We start from the raw sequence: 19,233 nt of genomic DNA, 5'->3' as shown, positions 1-19,233 counted from the left end.
TCGCTTATCAACTCATCGCCTGGAGGCCTTATACAGTTCTGAGGCGGAATGTTGCGGCCCGCTCTACTCTCCATGTAGCTTGTACAATTACGAGGTAGCCCCCAGATAAAATGAGAATTTGCTTTTACATTTCCATTAGATGCACAGTAACCAAAAAGTTGGGGAAGAAAGATACCACCAAGAAGGAGATAAAGGGCAAGAAAGACGAACCCCACCCTTCCAAGGCTCCAACCTATGCTGTGAATTCACACTTCCCACCAACCCAAGAGACGCCGCTCTGCAAATAAAATAAGAAGAAGCTAAAAAGAAAAGAGCAAGGAATACAACAAAGATGCGAAGAATGTAAGCCTTGCCGGAGATATGTTCAGGGTGGATTTCAAGGACGAGGTCCGCCAGGGTTAAACTCGTCAGATGGCGGTCCCATATGAAGATAGGACGACGAGGCAGAGTCATAGTTGCTCTCACCGTTGCTATACTGGGGGTCGGTGTATGTATAGCTAGTTGCAGTGCCGGCACTGGCGTCGATTTGCTCCTTTAAAGCTCGGAATTCTGCGAGCTGAGCTTGTAGTTGTTGCATCACGTCTGTAATCGGTACAGCGTGGTCATTGAGCTGGTCACCTGGCCGGAAGGGCCGCATCATGTTCCGAATGAAGAGTGTAGTGATACAGACCTATGGATTGTCAGCGTATCGCGCATATAGCCTGCATTTTTGAAAGATCCATGTCACTTACCTCGATGCGAGTTACCTGCTGCTCAACTAGGCTTATCACAGTCGAGTCTGCAAGCTCACCACCATGGTTTTTCACCACATTGAATAAAGCTACGTTCGGCTCCTTGAGTCGAGCTTCACCCGGGTACTCCAATGCGGCGCAAAGTCTTTCCAGGCGAAGAGTGATTTCCCATAATCGCCAAATCAAGTCCGTCTGGATCTCTAGTTGAGAATGCTTGCTGATGGTGGTTGGGGCAAGCTCATTGCTTGCGTCCTTGTCCAGCGTCGTCAATCGTCCCGACAAGCCATGCGGATAGATGAGGTAGAGCGGTTCCGGATTTTCCAGTCCCTTTAGCTTGCGTTCACCCTGGTCTTTGATCACGAATCCCTGGCTGTTGAGTTGCTGTAGCTCCCGACGAATGTTGTGCCCAAGGGTATCGAGCGCGTAGCTTTCTTCTGAACCTGTCGACGCAGCCCGTTCGCTATCAGCGAATATCTCCAAGTTGCGTTGAATATCACTCATGAAGTCCGACGAGACGAAAATTTGGCCACCATCAGCGACCGCGGAGATTCGTGACGCGCGATTCACCATTGGCCCAAAATAGTCCATACGGTTGGTGACTGGATCTTTCTCACAAACAGGTTCGCCCCAGTGCGAGCCCATCCTGACGGACAAACCCCTGAAAATGATGTTATTTTCCGTATCATAGACCACCTGGCATTGCGGCTGCTCAAGAATCTCGGTCGGCCATTCGGCGTCAAGAAGCTGTGTCTGGCAGTTGAAGCACCACAGCAAAGCAGCAGTGGTGGTGGAGAAAGCGACCATAAAGGCGTCACCTTCAGTCTTCACTTCATATCCACCAATGATACCCAGCTGTCGACGAAGGATGTCATTATGGATCTGAATTGCCGAACGCATCGCATCAGGACAGGTCTCCCAAAGACTGGTCGATTTCTTGATATCAGTGAAGATGATTGCCAATTCACCAACAGGGGCGTCCACGTAGTTGAATCGAGCGAGCCTGGAGTCACCAGGCGCATCACGCGGCTTCTTGGTGCGCTTGGTACTGGGAATAATCTGTTCTTCAGGGGGGCCAACCATCGAAAGACTTGGCCGTGTCCTGATCTTCTCCCGTCGCTTGAGATCACCCACACCAAGGATCATCACCATTAACTTGTTGGTTGCACCAAAAGATATAGCTAAGTCTCTAATCTTCTGGGCCGCAATCATGAGATCTCGCCGTTCAGCCCTGGTCACGTCAACGACTAGATCCGGCGTAACATAGTCCCATAATTCTCTAGACGCCAAAATGACCATCTCATCCTGCTCTGTAAGGTTTACGTGCATGGTGTGAGGAGCCGCGATGACAGCAGGCATCATTGGGAAGTGTCCAAAGGCTCTTGACACGGTAAGAACATCATTCAATTTGCCGGTCCGGGATACAAACCCTCCGGCGTCGCGGATTCTTGCTCTTTCATGTGTCTCGGCCGGATCATGGTTTTGGGTCAGGTGTCTCAAGGAGCCGTCCGCTTTGACAAGGATCGCCTGAGCATCGCCAACATTTGCGACATAAAGGTCCATGTTATTGAGGTACATGACGGTCGCAACGCCGCCAAGATCAATGTCGTCTTTGGTAAGCCGGACTCGTCTCTGATCAGTTGGATCTTCCTGGTATTGCCGGACATCCTGATCCAAAGACTTGTAGCAAGCAAAAGCCATGTTCTTATTCAGAGTCAAGAACGCCCTCCGAAGCGCATCAAGTGGTGTCTCATGCTGCTCAGGGCGCATTCTCTTCAACTCAGAAGAAAAAGTGTGAATGAAATTCTCGTGAAGGAATTTGGCAATTCTTGAACCTCCGCTGGATTGAGACTGCCCGTCAAACATACCGACGACCGTTTCCACCTTGTCCGGCTTCAGACGAGGCACAATCATATCGAAGATGGAAAGATGCTCGCTTTTACCGAGAAAGTCAGCCATACCGTATGCGAGTGAGCCCGCAAGTGAAGCTGATGTCCTGACTCGACGATCTTCGTTTTCCTCAGGGATCGTTGTAATTGTGAGAGTGACATCCATTAGTCCTAGAACGCGCAAATGGGTGAGGGAAGTGAAATCTGTGAGGTTCGTCTGATGCTTTGGCTGTTGCTGTTGGTTTGACAGGGAAGATCCAGGAGGCTTGATCTCAAGTCGTTTATTGCCCGAAAAGTTGAGGTACTTGAGGTTCCGATTCCAATTCCAGTTCCAGTCATAGGGCCAGTTGGAGACATTATACTTGAGAGAGTTGCTGCCAACATCCAAAATCGAGAGTTTGCTGACCTTACAAAGCTCAGCGGGAAGCACTTGGAAGCGATTCGCGTTGATGTGGAGAACCCTGAGGCTGCTTCCTTCTTCAAGATCATCGGAAGGAAGAGATGTCAGTTCGTTGCCAGAGATGTACAATTCGGTCAGCAGCGGCCAGCGTCTTAGCAGTCCCTGGGGGAGCTCGGTTAGTTCGTTATAAGACAGGTTAACAATACGCAGCTCCGGGATCAGAGAAAGTTCGCGAAATATGTCGTCTTCCAAACGATTATCAGCCAGGTAAAGGTTCCGAAGTGAGCCGCCAAATGTCGTCGCCACATGCTGAGAGAAATTAGAGTCCTTGCGTGAAGATGGACTTCCGTCAGTCAGCGACCGAGATGCAGCAGATACTTTCCTGCCTTGGCCGAGGGAGGATGCGACAGAGGGCTTCCGGTAAGCGCCACCGTTTGGAGAGCTTCCAGTACTAAGCACGCCGCCCGATGTTTGGCTTGGTCGTCGAGCCTCTTGCTCCTCCAAAGCACCTAGCTCCTCGTAGCTAGGTGTTGTCGATACGCCAGGCGTCGCGGCGGGAGTGCCAATCGGTTCGCTGGGGACTTGAGGCTGCGGGCTCCCGTGCTTCGGGAAACCTTCAAGGACGTTCGAAGAGACGTTCAGAGTTTCGAGCCTCAAGCAATGCCAGATTTCTGGCGGTAGCCTCCTCAGATTACATTCCCTCAAATTGAGATACTTGAGCTCCGTCAAGCAGCCAATCGTGGCAGGAAGAGCTGCGAGGGGATTTTTAATCATGCTGAAGTGCTCCAGCTTGCGTAATTTGCCGATGTGAGGTGACATTGACACAAAGTGATTCTTGTCCAAAATAACCTTTGTAAGATTAGGTAAATTCTCATAGAAAGTGTCCCGTAACTGAACAAGCTTCGCAGAGGCAATATTGAGAGACGTCAATGTGGGCATAGGTGCGTCGATTTCGAATTGAGTCATAGGGCAATGGTCAAGTGCCAGAGTTCTGAGCTTTGGGAATGATCCCTTGAACTTCGATATAGCATTGTGACCAATGGCTACCTGCTCCAGGCGAGGGAGAACACACAGGGTATCAATGTTCGTGATTTCATTGAACCTTGCATCAATTTCCTTCAAGTTAACGAGATCCCTGAAGGTATCATCCAAAGCACCCCTGACTATGTTGTTCGTCATCCAAATTCGCTCGAGTGTCGCGAGCTTGCCGATTTGTGGCAGCTCTGAGATATTGTTGAAGCTGATATCTAGATCAACTAGACTCTTCAGGCCGCAGAGGAGGTCAGGGAAGACTTTGAAGTTGTTTGACGATATGTTGAGGCTCCTCAGATACTGAAAGTTACCGAAGTAACTAGGCAACTTGGTGAGCCTATTATTGGCCATTTTTATGCTGACAAGTCCGTGCAACCTGTCGAGGTTGGCATGAGTCAGGTCCTCCAAGAAGTTGTTAGACACGTCCAGATATGTCAGCCGACTCGCAAGTCCAAAACTTGCGGGAAGCCGAAGAGCCTCATTCCCAATGAATTTGATTTCTCGAAGGTTGATGCATCCCTGGATAAAGTCCTTTGGTACGTCCAATGCTAGGTTCTTCGACAGGTTCAAAGAAATAATCTCGGGGGCTTTCTTGTAGAGACCAATGGGGATCGTGACAAGGCTCCGATTGGACAAGTCCACATGGCTGAACTTTTGCTGAGCTTTGCCAAGGGGATCATTGCCATCGATGATGTAGCCAGTGATCCTAGCCGGTAGAAACGTGAAACGCAGAATGTAACTGTGATCCTCCCGGCCGACCTCTTCGATTCGGTCTTTCTCAGTATAGCCCACTTGTTCGAGCATTCGTTTCTGCATGAGTATGGGCATCTCGGTCTGATCAAGCTGTCTCGAAAGGTCATTCTTCTGCATGACTAATTCGTAATTACTGATATGCTCAGTGAGGAAAGACTTTCGACTAAGTCCATGCACCAGGTCTGCAACAGTGGCGTATAACCCACCCGAGAGGGTAGCGAATGTAGCATCTGGACGGAAGATCCGTATGTACCAATTCGGTCCATCCGGCTCGGTAATCGTAGGGCCAGGTTCAGAGGTGTCCTGGGGGAGTAACGTAGACGGCTCGTTCTGCTTCTTCACATGCCAACTTTCCGGGGCGTCCCAATTTCCTGCGGGCACCGCATCACGCCGTCTCGTTTCCTCGGACCGGATGGAAGCACCATCAAACATCTTGCTCTTTGCACTCGGTGATGGCGGGTTTACAATACCTTCCATGTGAGTGAGGTCTGTATCGAGCTCCCACACATTGGATCTGTCGGGTTGCCTAGTATCCTTTCCGGGAGGAACCTCATTGCCATGACCTCGACGACCCCTCAATTTCGCGGAGCCGATGGCTAAGCCTTTACCGTCCCTTTTGCGCTCGTTATCTCCCGAATCGGCCAAGCGGGAGGATGTTCCGCTCTCAATGCTGCCCTGCCGTCCACGCCTGGCTGGCGAAGCTTCACGTCGAGACAACTTTGAAGCAGCAGCTTTAGTGGTCTCTTGTACTGCCTTTGACCCGGTGATATTCTTCAAATGACCGTGTTTCGGACGACGTATTTTGTCGAGGAAAGATCGCTTACTTGTCTGTGCCCCGGGCGAATTTTGGCCCTGTTCCCTGGAGTAGGCACTTTGAACGCTTGGGGTTGGGCTGGTTGAACGGCCAACAAGTGTCGTAGTCGAAGTCATCGGAGTTGGATAATTCAAGCTGCCTTCCCTAGACGGGCGAAGTCCTAGAGATAGATCGTCTCGTCCCGTCGCTGGGCGATTGGAATAGCCTGCTAAATCACCAGCAACTGTCGGCTTCTCTTCCTTGCTCCGCGAGTGGCGGTGGCCGCTGAAATGCCGCCGCGATTGGTCTCTTTGGGACACCGAGCCGCGTTGGCCATCAGCCGTCATTGTGGGTGCTTCTCGAACAGGAGCCTCGCCATACTGGGGTATATCCTAAAATAGGTTCAACATCAGTCTCCTACTACCCAACGGATACAAATCTAAACACCAGTCACGTGATATACGGCAGGCAAACGATGGCTTGCTGCTGTATGAAAACGAAGAAAAGCATACTAGGCGTTGAAACTTACGTTGAAACTTTGGTATAACCACGGGGTGATTTCGCTCGAGGGTAGAGGGGTGTGAGGTCGTGCTTGGTTTGGAGCCGGTGAAGCTCCTGGGTTTCGGGAGCCATCGGAATTGGCTCTCTCGCGTGCTCGGAATTGATCGAGAGAGGAAGGCTTCGTAGCCGAGTTTTGAGTGAAATTGTCCGAGTCATGTCTCGGTTCCCCATTTCCAACATATTCATCGCCGAAGAATCCTTGCAGCTTCTTTTTGAATAGCGCACCAGCACTAGACTTGGAACCTTGGCTACTAACAGTCATGGCGCTGGCGACAGAAGGCCTTCGGTGATCACCATTGTAGTCTAACTCTAGAGGTTCGCTTGCGTAGGTCTGGGCCGTTCCCGGACGGAATAAGTTGGACGCAGGAGAAGCCTCCTGCTCCGAATAGTCATTAAAGAAGGTTGACGGACCATCATTTGGTGCCATCGTGGGAGAAGAAGCAAGCGAGGGTTCTGCGTCCTGGTGGGAATTGTCCGGCGGATTAAGATTTAGTTGTGGCGGCCGATTATTCAAGTTTGCTGTTGGTGAAGTGCCGGGATCCTCAGTTCCCAGCAAATTCATGGCCTTCCTGTGGCTGCCAAATTGAGGAGGTTTACGTTGGTCTTTAGGGGCGAAATCTGAACCCCAAGAAAAGATGGAAGAATAGAGGTCATTTGGATCTTTTATTGTTGGTGATGCGCAAGTCTGTGGATCTGGCCTGGTAAAGAGTCAGTAAAATGTAACAAGGACTCAAAGGTCATCATGAGCCCATCGCTTTCTATAGCCTTCGATCATCCCATCAGATAGCACCATGCGTGCAGTGACTGAGCAGTAGCATAATCCAAGAACGAAACGGCAGCATTCACCATTATGGTGAATGAGAAGTAGAATCCCAGACGACATAACAACGGACATGGTAGAGCGTATCTAAACGATATCATGAAGACAAGCCAGCATTGCACGTGGCAAAGGTAGCGTCATTCATTTTGTTTCGCCGACAGCAAAAGCCATTAGAAACACCAAGGCCATCCCCATGACGGCTACATCTGCAACCTCCGACCAGAAGCGATAAAAGGGAAGGAAGAGCGGGCATGGAAATTTCGCCTACCTATCCGTGTCTCTGAACCCCGATAATGGAGAAACGCTGCGCGCATTCGAAGGTTCATGATTATGCTGTGGTTGATGGCTTCGACCTTCTCTAACAGTCTCTTGCGACAACCAGCTGTGCGCCCCTGAGCTCTCCGAGCTGCGTCGCCCCCCGGATTGATCACTGTTTCGATGCGACATGCTTCTGAGTTACGAACAGTTGTTTGGGGAGGGGACGTGGCGAATGAACGACCGACTGTCACCTGAAGCGGTTGCCGAAGAGGGAAATAGGGGGAGGGAGGGAAAGCATTAATGAGATCGGTATCGAAGTTAGGGCGACAAAGACGTGAGGGAATTATGAGCTCGTGAAGGCGTCGTGCGGAGAACCGTTGGTGAATCTGATCGGTAGGCTGATCTCGAATAGCGTGGGGATATAGATACTGCGTCGTCGGTATAGGCAAAGATTATATAAACTCTAAAAGTAACCAGAACGCCTCAGCGAATATGTACCACCGGAAAGGGAAGGCTTGCCACAGGTAGTTATCACAGTACGAACAGTATACGATCGTGGCACGGGGTTTAGCGTCGGGCGCGACGGTGTCAAGACGTGCTTCATGTTCTGGAGGGTGAGCGGCAGCGGTCAGGAAACGCCATCGCACATTCTGGGACGAGGACAGCCAGGCCTGCGACAGGCTCAAGAATGACGGCAGGTGGGGGGTAGGGAGGAAAAGGGGGCGGGACGGGAGAGGAACAAGAGAGTTGAGGGAATCAAAAAAGATGGAAGAAGTAGAGGGGAAGGAAAGGGGAATGGGAGAAGGTCAGAGGACCACCAGCATGAACCGGACAGGTGAGGTTCGCGTGGATGGAGTTTAGGTGGTGATTAAGTTGGTGTGGTGGTGACGGTCGGCGGGAGGAGTGAACTTGCGCAGAATTGGAAAGGGCGTTGAGGCTCTGACCACGAGCAACCCGCTAAACCGGACCGAGCAGCAGCAGCAACAGCAGCAGCTCCCTCTCTGGGCATTTGGGAGGGGGAGTGGTTCAGACTCTGGTGGGCCACTGCTCGGAAGCTACTGTAAGCTCCCTCCCAAAAAAAGTCCCCAACTGGTTTGACCGGTGGGCATGATGTCAAGATCCGACTGGTCTATTTCTCTGTTGCTCCGAAAGTGTCGTACCGATTGGGGCAAAGTCCCGATACCTTAGAGGCTTGAGTTTGCATTTCCGGCGTGAGAAATCTTATTATTAAGATTTAATCCGCCAGCTCAGATTCACTTTGTGAACCATTTAGGGAGCTTGAAAGGGTCGTTTCCGGGGCATGCATGGTCCGTGAGGACGTCCGTGCTTTAACAGGATACATACACTACGGCAGATAATCACAGCTAGCTTGCAATGCTACCTAGCACACAGGACCGGACCTCTCTAGTCTGGATGCCGGGATACCCGGCCAAACTCCCAGGGCTTTTTTCCGGCAGCTTGGAGTCTTACCAAATTTTTGACGGTTAAAGCGGCAATGGTTCAATGGCCGAGAATTCGAGCAGCTGATGATACTTAGTAAGTTTCAGCTGTCTATCTAGACACGCCATTTTTCTTTTTCTTTGTCATAAGCGAACGGAGTATCTATGGTCAACACGACTGGGCCTGCCCTACCAATCAGATCTCATGTCATCCCACTCCTGAGCAGGGACTCATGCACATGAGCGATTGTGGCGTTCCGTTGATCGCCAGATCATTGCACCCCTTGGCAAGCAGTCTACTACTGGCTTCAAAGCTTACCCTGGGGCAGCATTTATTAAGGGTCTGATTTTCTAGACCACTGTCGCTGGAAATCCGTATAGCAAAGTTCACTCGACCTACGTTGTACTTATTATAAGACACATTGGCAGACATTCTGGACTCAAATCATGGCCTGGTGGCCCATGCTTATTAGGGATATTTTTCCGAATAAACAGCAAGTTGTTTGGCCTTGAACCCCCACTGGCTCAACCCCACACCGTCACTTTCCTTTCCTTTTGCGCCCTTCCTTCCTCTTGAGGAATCCCGGATAGCTCGCTTAGATGCGATCTATTTGCGTAGCTTGTTATATAATAAGACACCTTTTGGAAGGGGACTCCAACAGCCATGGGGGTTTCACTGTGGTTACAAAGAGAGTTTGTGTGCAACCAAGGCCTCTCTGAAACATCCTTGCTTGTTTCAAGACTTACTCCTTCTCACCATGACCCTTTTCGCCCCTGTGTCATTCAAGGAGGAGACATTTTGGGGAATGGTGCCATGAAGCTGAAAGAGATGAATCAGAAAAACAAATATGTATTGATCAACCCGACGAAAGCGGTACAGCGTTAGTATTTGCTGGAAGTTCCGCCAACTTCATGTCCTTCTTTCTAGGTTTGCGACAGTACAAAGCAAACAACACATCCCATTCAGCAAGGTTAACCGAGCTGAGCGATTGTCAAAGGCACAGCACTAGTCAATGGTCCCTGAGATGGTAGAGAAAACAGCGTAACCATGCTAGAGCAGATTCTCAACACCTGTTCAACAAATTTGCTTTTGTTGAGCAATAATGAGGTCCACTTGAAGGGGCCATGTTTCCTTTGCCATATTTTCCGTTTGATTTATTGGCTTATATTTCTGCTCCTGGGCAACTTTCGAGGATCAGTTAACGTGCAATGCTAAGATGTTGGGTAAATGCAGTATGCTGCTTGAAGTCTTCAAAGATATATATATATAAAGTGGCACTAACCGTATCCGAGTTATTGGAACTTAAGTATGACGGTATCGAATCAAAATATACTGAATTTATATAAAAGTACCCTTCAGACAGTCAAAGGCGGCAGGCTATAATCAATCGCAATATATTTAGTTTTCGCTAATGACAACGAGTCGGAGCGCTTCAGGCTTTTAGTGGATATATATACAAAGTATGCTACTATCGGCCTCATTTTCAAATGGGCCGATTGAAGAGAATACCAACCTAGAGCACTACTAATTTGAGCATGCAGACATCACAGTTGACCCGCATTAAAGGGCGCAGTGAAGGTGCGTCTCCATAAGCAGATCGGAAGTGCTCCGTAGTCGGGTTTTTAATTCCGAATGGCACCTGCAGGTCGCTGAAGTAAAGAGGATCTCTCGAGAATTATATCAAGATTAGGAGTGGTTACCTGATAACTAGCTATAAATGGCCCTGCCTGACCCGAAATGATTCTACACCCTATGAGGAGCATATGTAAAGTGACAATTCCCACGGTTGGGATATCCTGGATTAGACTCAGTAATCGAGCTCTAGGTGCTGGCACAGTTACTTGGAGTTTGCAACGATGTCATACTGTTCGTAGCTGATGCTCGAGCCTGGAACTTGGATTACATTGTATTTGGGTGAAAGTCAATTTATTACAACGGTTCCCCAGAAGACACATATACTTCGCTGTCCTCAAGCCACAGCATCGCTCTGATATCAGCGGCTAAGCGGGGGTTGTCAATGAACCATGGGGGCTCAGATACTATCCGTGGACAAGGCTTGGGTAGACAGGGGTTGTCTCACCTGAATTGATAAGACAAGGAATTGCTGGTGAACAGGATTTTGCTCTACGTGAGCTGCTTCCCGTGGTGTGTGGAGCGTAAGCATGAATTGGAACTGGTAGCGGCCCACGAGCAAAGCTTGAAGCAGACCGGAGTATTGCGTGCCAAACAGACTAGCCAGTAGCTATTTCTTATTAAAGAGATATTGTTGTGTTATAATTCTAGATCACCAGGGTCCGGATAGCCTGATAGGTGCAGATGAAAAAGAGGAGGCTGGGGGTGGAGCGGACGGGCGGTGATCGGCTCCAACTCAGGTGGCGGTTGATGCTATTGTTGGAAAAAGCCTAAAAGCTGCGCGACCGCTGTCCTTGAGCAGTTGATGGCCGCATATGACATGATGGGGAGGACGAAATTTCTGAGTGTATTACAGAGTACGGAGTACTTATCTGCCGTTTAACGAAATGCGACAGGTGTCAAGTGATGGTCATTATTATTATATTGGTACGTATTGTGGTTTGGACTGACGGGTAGCCAGCTTGTTGCCTTTTCAAGTAAGCAAAAACACTATGGTGGAAAGTGGGTGCTTGCCGCTGGGAATGTTAGATCATTCATTGATAAAGCTGTACCACGGCCAGATAACATTGTAAGCTACATAGTAGTAACCATATAGCTTGAATTACCACCAAGCTAATGGGTCCATCTCATTCCTTCGGGATAATACTTTTGCCTGCGCCATACTCTATACAGAGAGATCATTCAAACTCATTTCCTACGTCGCATCCTCTACGTAAGGTACAGTCATGGTCGAACTTCCCAAGCCAATCAGCGGGGCGGATGGGGCGGTGATGAGGCCCCATGAGCGACCCGGTGACTGCCCGATCGGGCATAATGGCGATGACGGGCCCGAGATGGAGCAACAGCAAAAGCGAGGAGGCTGGACCAAGAAAACCATCAGTCCTACCGTCTGATGGGGTACGAGGACTCGGAGCTGTCCAGACGGACGGCGAGATTTGCACCTTCCTCCGCAACTAATTTCGTCTGTGCCTTAAATACGATTGCGACCCTACTCTTGGCTTGTGAATGATGGCTGCCTCGAGTTTGACTCCTCTCAATCACCACCGGCACCTTCCTGCGCCGTGACTTCGCCGGCCAAAGTGGTCTTGCATTAACCCAGTATTGATCCTCAGTACCTGCCCATCCTTCTGATCAATAACCCTCGCACCTCGATTCTTGGCCCCTCCTCTCCTCCGTCAAAAAGAAAGATACACAATAAGCCGGTTATTGAACTGTGTCCGCCCTCTCAACCTGCGACGTTGATAAAGTGAATTATCGCCGGGATATCTTATTCCCACCATGAGACTTCCGCTTGTTAGCTCGACAATCGCTCTCCTTTCCAGCGCCAGCTTAGTTGCAGCGCAGACATACACCAATTGTAACCCATTGAAAAAATGTAAGTGTCCAAATCGTGCGTGTGATGGGCATGCGCAGCTAATACTTCTAAAGCATGTCCCGCGGATCCCGCACTTGGGAAATCAGCGAGCTATGACTTCACCCAAGGTAGTTCTTCCGACTTTACTGCAACCGGTAGCCCGACCTATGGTAAAGATGGTGCCGAATTCACCGTGGCTGAGCAGGGCGATGCGCCATTGATCCAGTCCAACTGGTACATCATGCTTGGGCACGTGGAATACGTGATTAAGGCTGCCCCCGGAACGGGTATTGTCAGCAGTGCCGTTCTGCAGTCAGATGATTTGGATGAGATCGACTGGGAATGGCTTGGAGGGAACGACCAGCTTGTGCAAACCAACTATTTCGGCAAAGGAGATACCAGTAGTTACAATCGTGGAGCTACCCATAATGATCCTGGGAACCATGACGACTTTCACACCTATACCGTGGACTGGACGAGCAAGCAAATCGTCTGGCAAATCGATGGCACAACGGTCAGAGTGCTTACGCCGGACACTGCTGATACGAATCAGTACCCCCAAACCCCCATGGTGGTCAAAGTAGGAATCTGGGCCGGTGGCGATCCCAGTAACCCTCAGGGCACAATCGGTGAGTGTCTAGCCCCTTGTCACTGCAATATTCCTCTCCACTGGTGTGCAATATGCTGATTTTTGTCTTAGATTGGGCTGGTGGCACGACCGATTACAGCGCCGGACCTTACACAATGTATTTGAAGTCTCTCAAAGTGACGGATTATTCGACCGGCTCGTCATACTCATATGGTGATGAGAGCGGGGACTGGACGTCAATTACTGCCAATGGGGGTCAGGTTAATGGGAACATTGGGGCCGATACGATGACCTCAATTGAGTCAGCACCCACTGTGACGTCGACGGTTGCCAGTATTCCTATCCCTTGGAGCGGCACTCATCGTGAAACATCCAGCTTTGTGACTCCAGATGTTTGGCCTTGGGTTGCGACAGCAACATCGACATCGCTGCCTGCTGGCTGGACCTATTCTGGTTCTCGGCAAACCCAGCCGCCTAGTGCGGCTTCTGTGAGTGAGCATTTCCCTTAACACCCTTTTATACAGCCTTCAAGATCTCACGCTAAATCGGTACTCCTTTTCATAGTCTTCTTCCCAGTATATATCATCCTCCTCGCGCTCTCGGCCGGCTTCATCCTCCCTCTCCGCCTCTAAATCCCGCTCGAGAACGCCAAGCTTGACTGTTTCCTCGACGAGTGCTGCTGGTAAGACTAGTGCCACCACTCATTCTGGTAGCTCCACTACGGCCAGGCATCTCTCTCCTTCTTCGACCAATCATGCAGCCCCAAATGTGAATGCTGCGGGAAGACCAGATAAGATTCACATTGGCATTAATGTGATGTGTGTGCTTGGTAGCACACTGATCATGCTCTGAAACCCTGCGCAACGACCATTGAAACATTGATTAGGTCTATGAATTATCAGCACCGCTACTCGACGACAGTTATGCAACATGACACGACCACTACTAACACACGAGATTACGACGAAGTGTATATGAATGAATGGCCCCTTTCCTTCTTCCTTGTTTATGATAGAGATCTTCATGAGCTATGTACAGCATAGGTTCGGCGTTGGATCACGAAAGAGGCGAGTCAGACAAGCTCGCCAAATGCACCATGTGCTGTGGCTTAATTGGACTTCAATCGGCGTTGGTAGCTCTTAATTAATAATACTGGCTTTTGTTGAATCATCGATGTGTCATTGTAGACCATATTCATCGTGATTAATCGTGATGTTGCTGTCTCTGAAGATTTGAGAGATGAGCAGAATGAACGATAACACCAAGGCTTAATCAGAAAGAATCAAGCTACTAGTCAGTTTACCACAATTATTTCCCCCTTCATGGGAACTGGCAAGTCCTTATATATACTAAGTAGGTCAATTGATAAGTCGTCAGACCGGAGACTTTTCTCAAGCCCGTTCGGAGAATGCTAGGAGACTGAGTCAATAGTAGTACTAGCAGAGACTACTAAGTTATCTGAATAGCACCTCCAGTCGACGATCAGCTTGGAATAAATATAGTATACTATATTTCACCCACATACACCTGAGCCTTACCGGCATCATCGCCACCATGATCACCAGCAATGTGAATTCGGTTGATTCTTTTTCTTTTTCTTCGGAGTGAAGAGTACCTGGTACTCCATAGTAAATAGAGTTGATTAGTGCTCTGTACATTCTATACAAATGGGTATTATCCGATGAAGCTGGAGTAGTAAATCTTCCATATTATTACAGTCCAAGATGTTGAGATTGCAGGCAGGACGATCCTGAAAATGATGGATTTGAACTTTATTGAGATGATGGAAGAGTAGTAGGGAAAGTGCAGATTAGTTTAGTTATAGTAAATGTGAATGAAGTCAAAAGGAGGATAGGGAATGTGCCGAGTAACTGATCAGTGGGATGAAGAATCATTACGAGTACATATAAAGACTCCCATTCCATAGAACAATATTTACCAACTAAAAAAAAGCATGGACTACCGTAACAATCAGTTCCTCCATTCCCCGCTTGATTTTTGTAATCACCCCTACCTTTCAACTTGTCCTTACCATCACTCAAAAACACAATTCAACTCGCTTCCCGGGTTTAAAGTAATTTTGAATCTCAGCATCGGATCCTCGACCTTGTCCTTCCCGGCTGGCGGCATAGCCCTTAGCGACTCATATACCTGCAAGATTCTCACCACCGTATACCCCATCTCAATCATAGCGAACTGCTGTCCCAGACAGATTCTAGGTCCACCATTAAACGGAATGAAATGCCACGGTTTCGGCACCCAATCACCCATCCATCTCTCCGGGACCCACTTGCCAGGATCAAAGTAGTTCTTACTTCCAGGGAGCGGGTAGTGCGCCGGATCCCTCTGCATCATCATGGTCGAGTAGATCATCCGCGTGTTGGCACGAATACCTACAGGCCCGTTGCCATCGGCGCCACCGCCGCGGGGGAGGGTCGTATCTTTCAGAGCGTAGCGAACGTTGAAGGGAACAACAGGATAGAGGCGGTTCGTTTCGTTAAGCACGGCAGTGAGATATTTCATGTCCTTGAGGTCGGTGTAAGTGGGTTTGCGGCCGGATGGGCCTAGACCGAGGCGGGAGGCGATTTCAGATCGGAGGGCTGCAACTACGGAGGGGTTGCGGGCTAGCTCGAAGAAACAGAAAGCGAGAGTCGTGGCGGTTGTGTCGCGCCCAGCGAGCAAGATGGCCGTTAGTTGATCTCGAATGACCTTGGGGTCTCTGGTGAAGCGTGCCAGGGCGTGGATAAACGTTTCTTGCTTTGAGAGTGATTTGTCAAGTTCTTCGGGGCTAAGGGATAAAGCCCGCTGGATGAAGGGTGCCATGAAGTCGTTCATTTTCTTAAGCTCTTGTCGAAACTTGGTACGGGAGAGGATGGGATTGAAGGGGCTGATTGAGCGGTTATTAGTTGATGTCTATAGAGAACGAAGTTGGCAGGAAGGGAATTAGAGGAGTGTACATACCCGTAGCAGAAGATCTCGCTTTGCCGATGTTGTACGTAGCTGAAGGCTTCGGCGAAGCTGGTGGCTGGATTCTGCAGGCTGTTGGTGCCTTCGCCGAAGAGATAGGCTGTGGCAGCGTCTAGGGTGTATCGAAGGAACAGGGGAGTCACGTCGACGACCTTGTTGCTCTTGGTTCCAGCCAGGAGAGGGATAAGGTGTTGAACGTGATGCTCGAAGATTTCTGTGTCCACGATGCGGTCCCTGGTGAACATGGGCCGGATAAGTTGACGCGAACGGGACCAAAGTTCGCCATCTGTGACGAAGATACTGTCGCCCAAGAACTCCTTCCAGTCGTGATGAAAAGGCTCTCCTTTGCCATAGTCCGCGAACTGGCCGGTGAGTAAAGCTCTGATGTTCTCGGGGTCCTTGGTGACAATAGCTCGATTTGAAATTCCGAAATCCAGTTCGGCGGTTTGGACATGATCGATGGCTGACGCGCCATGGGCAGTTTCCATGAGATTCTGCCAGTGAGTGAGATCCTCACCTCTACTATTTGCCATCACATAGCCGTAGACGTTATCGAGAGCTGGGGATAAATAAGTTAGCCTATCATTATTGTGAAATGGCGTGCTGGTGACGGTGGTAGTATTCGGGGACGTTAGTATAGACACACCGTATGGCAGTCGGAACCGGATGCGGGGGCCCCTTAGGCCCAGTCGAGAGACTTCCAAAGACACCTGGATCTTACGGACGAGACAAGCAATCAAGAAGATCCCCACAAGGCAAGCGGATGCCTTCATGGGGCTCATCTGGCCAACAAGATATTCAAGCATGGTGCCAGGGCAAAGGCTTCGAGAGGGAAGCGGAAGAGTAATGTTATAGGCAACCTTTGCAAAGCCACGGCGCAGAAATGCATTAATAAAATATGCTCGCTGATAAGTAGACTACTAGTCATGCACTACAAGTCTATGAGTCCCATAAGAATAGGATCGACTAACTAACGTTACCTGTCAGCCGAGATGCAAGGCCCCCGCTCGCTTGGTTGAGTTTCTCATTTGATTGCTCCGCCTGTGAATGACCATTTAACCCCGCGCATTGCTAAACAAATTATGGTGATGACCGCCGACCCTAAGATTCTCTTGAATGGGAATGGAACGCGAAGCCAGAGAGCTGGCTGAGTAATGCAGTATCGCGCATCTGATGGAGCTGAATAACTGGTATGGAGTGTGGATCCCGCTTAGATTGTCGAGCTCTTGGTCCATGTATTACTGGAATGGAAACAGCATATGACCATATATGACAGCAGATTGAGAGATGACACCACATGTCAGAAGCATTGAGGTGAAGTGAATGCAGCTAAACGTCCAGCATCTTTCCCATCGAGCATTTCGCAGCAAAACCCGCCAGTTGGCCGCTACGCCACAAGTTGTACCTAGCACGTGACTAATGTGGCGCGCGACTTTCATCATCGGCGAAGCAAAGTTCCTGCGACGGATACCAAGATCTCTCCCCAAAACATCCCTCCCCTCCCCTCGGCCTTTCCCTTTATCCTGTGCAGCCTCCGATTCAGGACAATCTTTGGCTTCGCGAAATTTACTATATAAACTAGTGAATCGTCTCAATAGCGCTCTCTGGGTTCAGTGGCGCGGCGTTCTACGATCCCCCGTGCCGTCCCTCCTACATTTCCTCGCCTACGTCTGTGTCACTCATAGGTCGCTTTTCAGCACTCGTGCGCTTGCATCATGACTACAATGGTCACTGCAGGAACCCCCCTCGCTGAGGCGCTGGGTCATGTCATTCCGCCGAAGCTGGTCGAGATGGGTTGGAGCTCCGATGGTGGCGACGACTCAGCCTTGACCGATTATGTGATCTTGATGCTGGCGAATGGCAAGACTCAGGAACAGATCGCTGGCGAACTTTCAAATGATCTTCTCGGCGGTCTCGGTGAAGGCGACACACAGGCCCTCGATTTCTCGAGATGGCTTTTCGAACAAGTCGAAATCCTCAACCAGCAGATCAATGGCGGGGGTGCCCCGGCACCCACCGAGCCTTCATCCGCACAAGCGATTCCGTCATTTGGTGGTCAAGAATCTGCTCCTACACAAATGTCCGGCTTTGATGGCAGCGCGCAGGATGCCGATATGAGCATGGGTGATGCAGCCCAGGGCGACTCGATGTGGGTTTTTGCTCCTTTCCACATATCCAAATTGGCGATAAAACTAATTTCTCATTCTTTTAGACCGACGGGACCGAAGGCTATGCGCAATGGTCGTGGTGGTGGACGTGGTAGAATGCTCAATCAAATAAATCGCTCGATGGATCGTGGGGACTCGGCTCTACATCGTGTCCGCGGTCAAGCTGGCGGTGGACGGGTCAACTCCCACGGGCGCGAGCACGGAAAGGGCCGTTTCAATCAGAATGGAGGCGGCAGAATGCCCGGTGGCCGTCAGATGGGTGGAATGAATATGGGCGGCATGATGAACATGACTCAGTCGGATCAGATGCACCTCATGTCTCTGCTCGAGGAGCAAGCTCGTATGATGGCGCAGATTATGCCTGGTTTTGTCCCTCCGGCAATCAACCCGGCCTTCCAGCAAAATGGCTCTCAACAGGGCCGCTCCTTGTTTGATCGAGTCGAACGCCAGCATGGCCATCGGCACCGCGGCCAGCGTCACAACAACAATCACGAACAGTCTGGAGACGTTGACATGGATACGAAACCTGACCAGGCTGGTCAGGAAGGAGGTCAGGATGAAAGCAATACCAACAATGTCTGTCGATTCAACCTCCGGTGCACCAGGAAGGACTGCCCGTTTGCACACCAGTCGCCCGCCGCCCCTGAAGGTTCCCCGGTCGATGTTTCAGATATTTGCACCTACGGGGCTGCTTGTAAGAACCGCAAGTGTACCGGTCGCCATCCCTCGCCTGCCGTTAAGTCGGCACATCAGGCGGAGGAGCTCTGCAGATTCTTCCCCAACTGCGCCAACCCTCATTGTCACTTCAAGCACCCCAGCATGCCTCTCTGTCGGAATGGAGCCGATTGCTCCCAGGAAGGCTGCAAGTTCACTCATATTCAAACTCCATGCAAGTTCACACCTTGTCTCAACCCGAGCTGCCCTTACAAGCACGCCGAGGGCCAAAAGGGTGCCTTCTCCGACAAGGTGTGGACGCCTGGATCGAAAGAGCATGTGAGTGAACGGAAGTTTGTTGCAGAGGAGGAGGGGACAGAAGAGTTGATCAAGCCTGATACGACTGGGGAAGGTTCTCAGAGTCAGGAGATCGCGACATAGACTCATGCGTTGGATCGACTTGACCACGTTTCTTTTGATGATTTCCACATTGTCCAATTCCCCATATGATGCCGGAGAGATCTCATGTATTATTTTGTGTGCGCGCGGGTGCTTACTTGGGAGGGCGTTCAATTTCGATATACTTTATGTTATGGTCATGGCAATGGCAGTAAAGAATACTTACGGTGGCTTTGTAAATAGAATCTGGATATCATGAGATTGCTTATGCTGTGCATGACCTAGTCAGTCGGTA

General features: G+C 50.0%; 4 protein-coding genes across 4 annotated transcripts; 2 read left to right on the top strand and 2 right to left on the bottom strand.

Moving 5' to 3' along the window:
- Positions 1-376: 376 nt before the first annotated feature.
- Positions 377-6,583, bottom strand: acyA (adenylate cyclase acyA; the record flags this gene model as incomplete). The annotated part of the gene is made up of 3 exons (XM_026770825.1): positions 377-670; positions 732-5,987; positions 6,125-6,583. 3 exons carry the CDS (start codon positions 6,581-6,583, stop codon positions 377-379), a joined length of 6,009 nt encoding a protein of 2,002 aa, XP_026629665.1.
- A 5,368-nt stretch (positions 6,584-11,951) lies between these two features.
- On the top strand, positions 11,952-13,465 carry BDQ94DRAFT_115672 (glycoside hydrolase family 16 protein). The gene is made up of 4 exons (XM_026763658.1): positions 11,952-12,182; positions 12,236-12,790; positions 12,862-13,242; positions 13,315-13,465. Exons 1-4 carry the CDS (start codon positions 12,086-12,088, stop codon positions 13,380-13,382), a joined length of 1,101 nt encoding a protein of 366 aa, XP_026629664.1. The 5' UTR covers positions 11,952-12,085; the 3' UTR covers positions 13,383-13,465.
- Positions 13,466-14,644: 1,179 nt separating this feature from the next.
- On the bottom strand, positions 14,645-16,266 carry BDQ94DRAFT_138212 (cytochrome P450). Its single transcript, XM_026765205.1, has 2 exons — positions 15,712-16,266; positions 14,645-15,637 (listed from the first exon to the last, which is right to left on the bottom strand). Exons 1-2 carry the CDS (start codon positions 16,248-16,250, stop codon positions 14,785-14,787), a joined length of 1,392 nt encoding a protein of 463 aa, XP_026629663.1. The 5' UTR covers positions 16,251-16,266; the 3' UTR covers positions 14,645-14,784.
- Positions 16,267-17,196: 930 nt separating this feature from the next.
- BDQ94DRAFT_138211 (mRNA-binding protein NAB2) lies at positions 17,197-19,215 on the top strand. Its single transcript, XM_026765204.1, has 2 exons — positions 17,197-17,866; positions 17,930-19,215. Exons 1-2 carry the CDS (start codon positions 17,433-17,435, stop codon positions 18,978-18,980), a joined length of 1,485 nt encoding a protein of 494 aa, XP_026629662.1. The 5' UTR covers positions 17,197-17,432; the 3' UTR covers positions 18,981-19,215.
- The last annotated feature ends 18 nt before the right edge of the window (positions 19,216-19,233 follow it).

This window comes from Aspergillus welwitschiae, assembly GCF_003344945.1.
Source record: "Aspergillus welwitschiae strain CBS 139.54b unplaced genomic scaffold BDQ94scaffold_6, whole genome shotgun sequence".
Taxonomy (NCBI): Eukaryota; Fungi; Ascomycota; class Eurotiomycetes; order Eurotiales; family Aspergillaceae; genus Aspergillus; species Aspergillus welwitschiae.
This window is presented reverse-complemented; position numbering and strand designations above follow the sequence as displayed.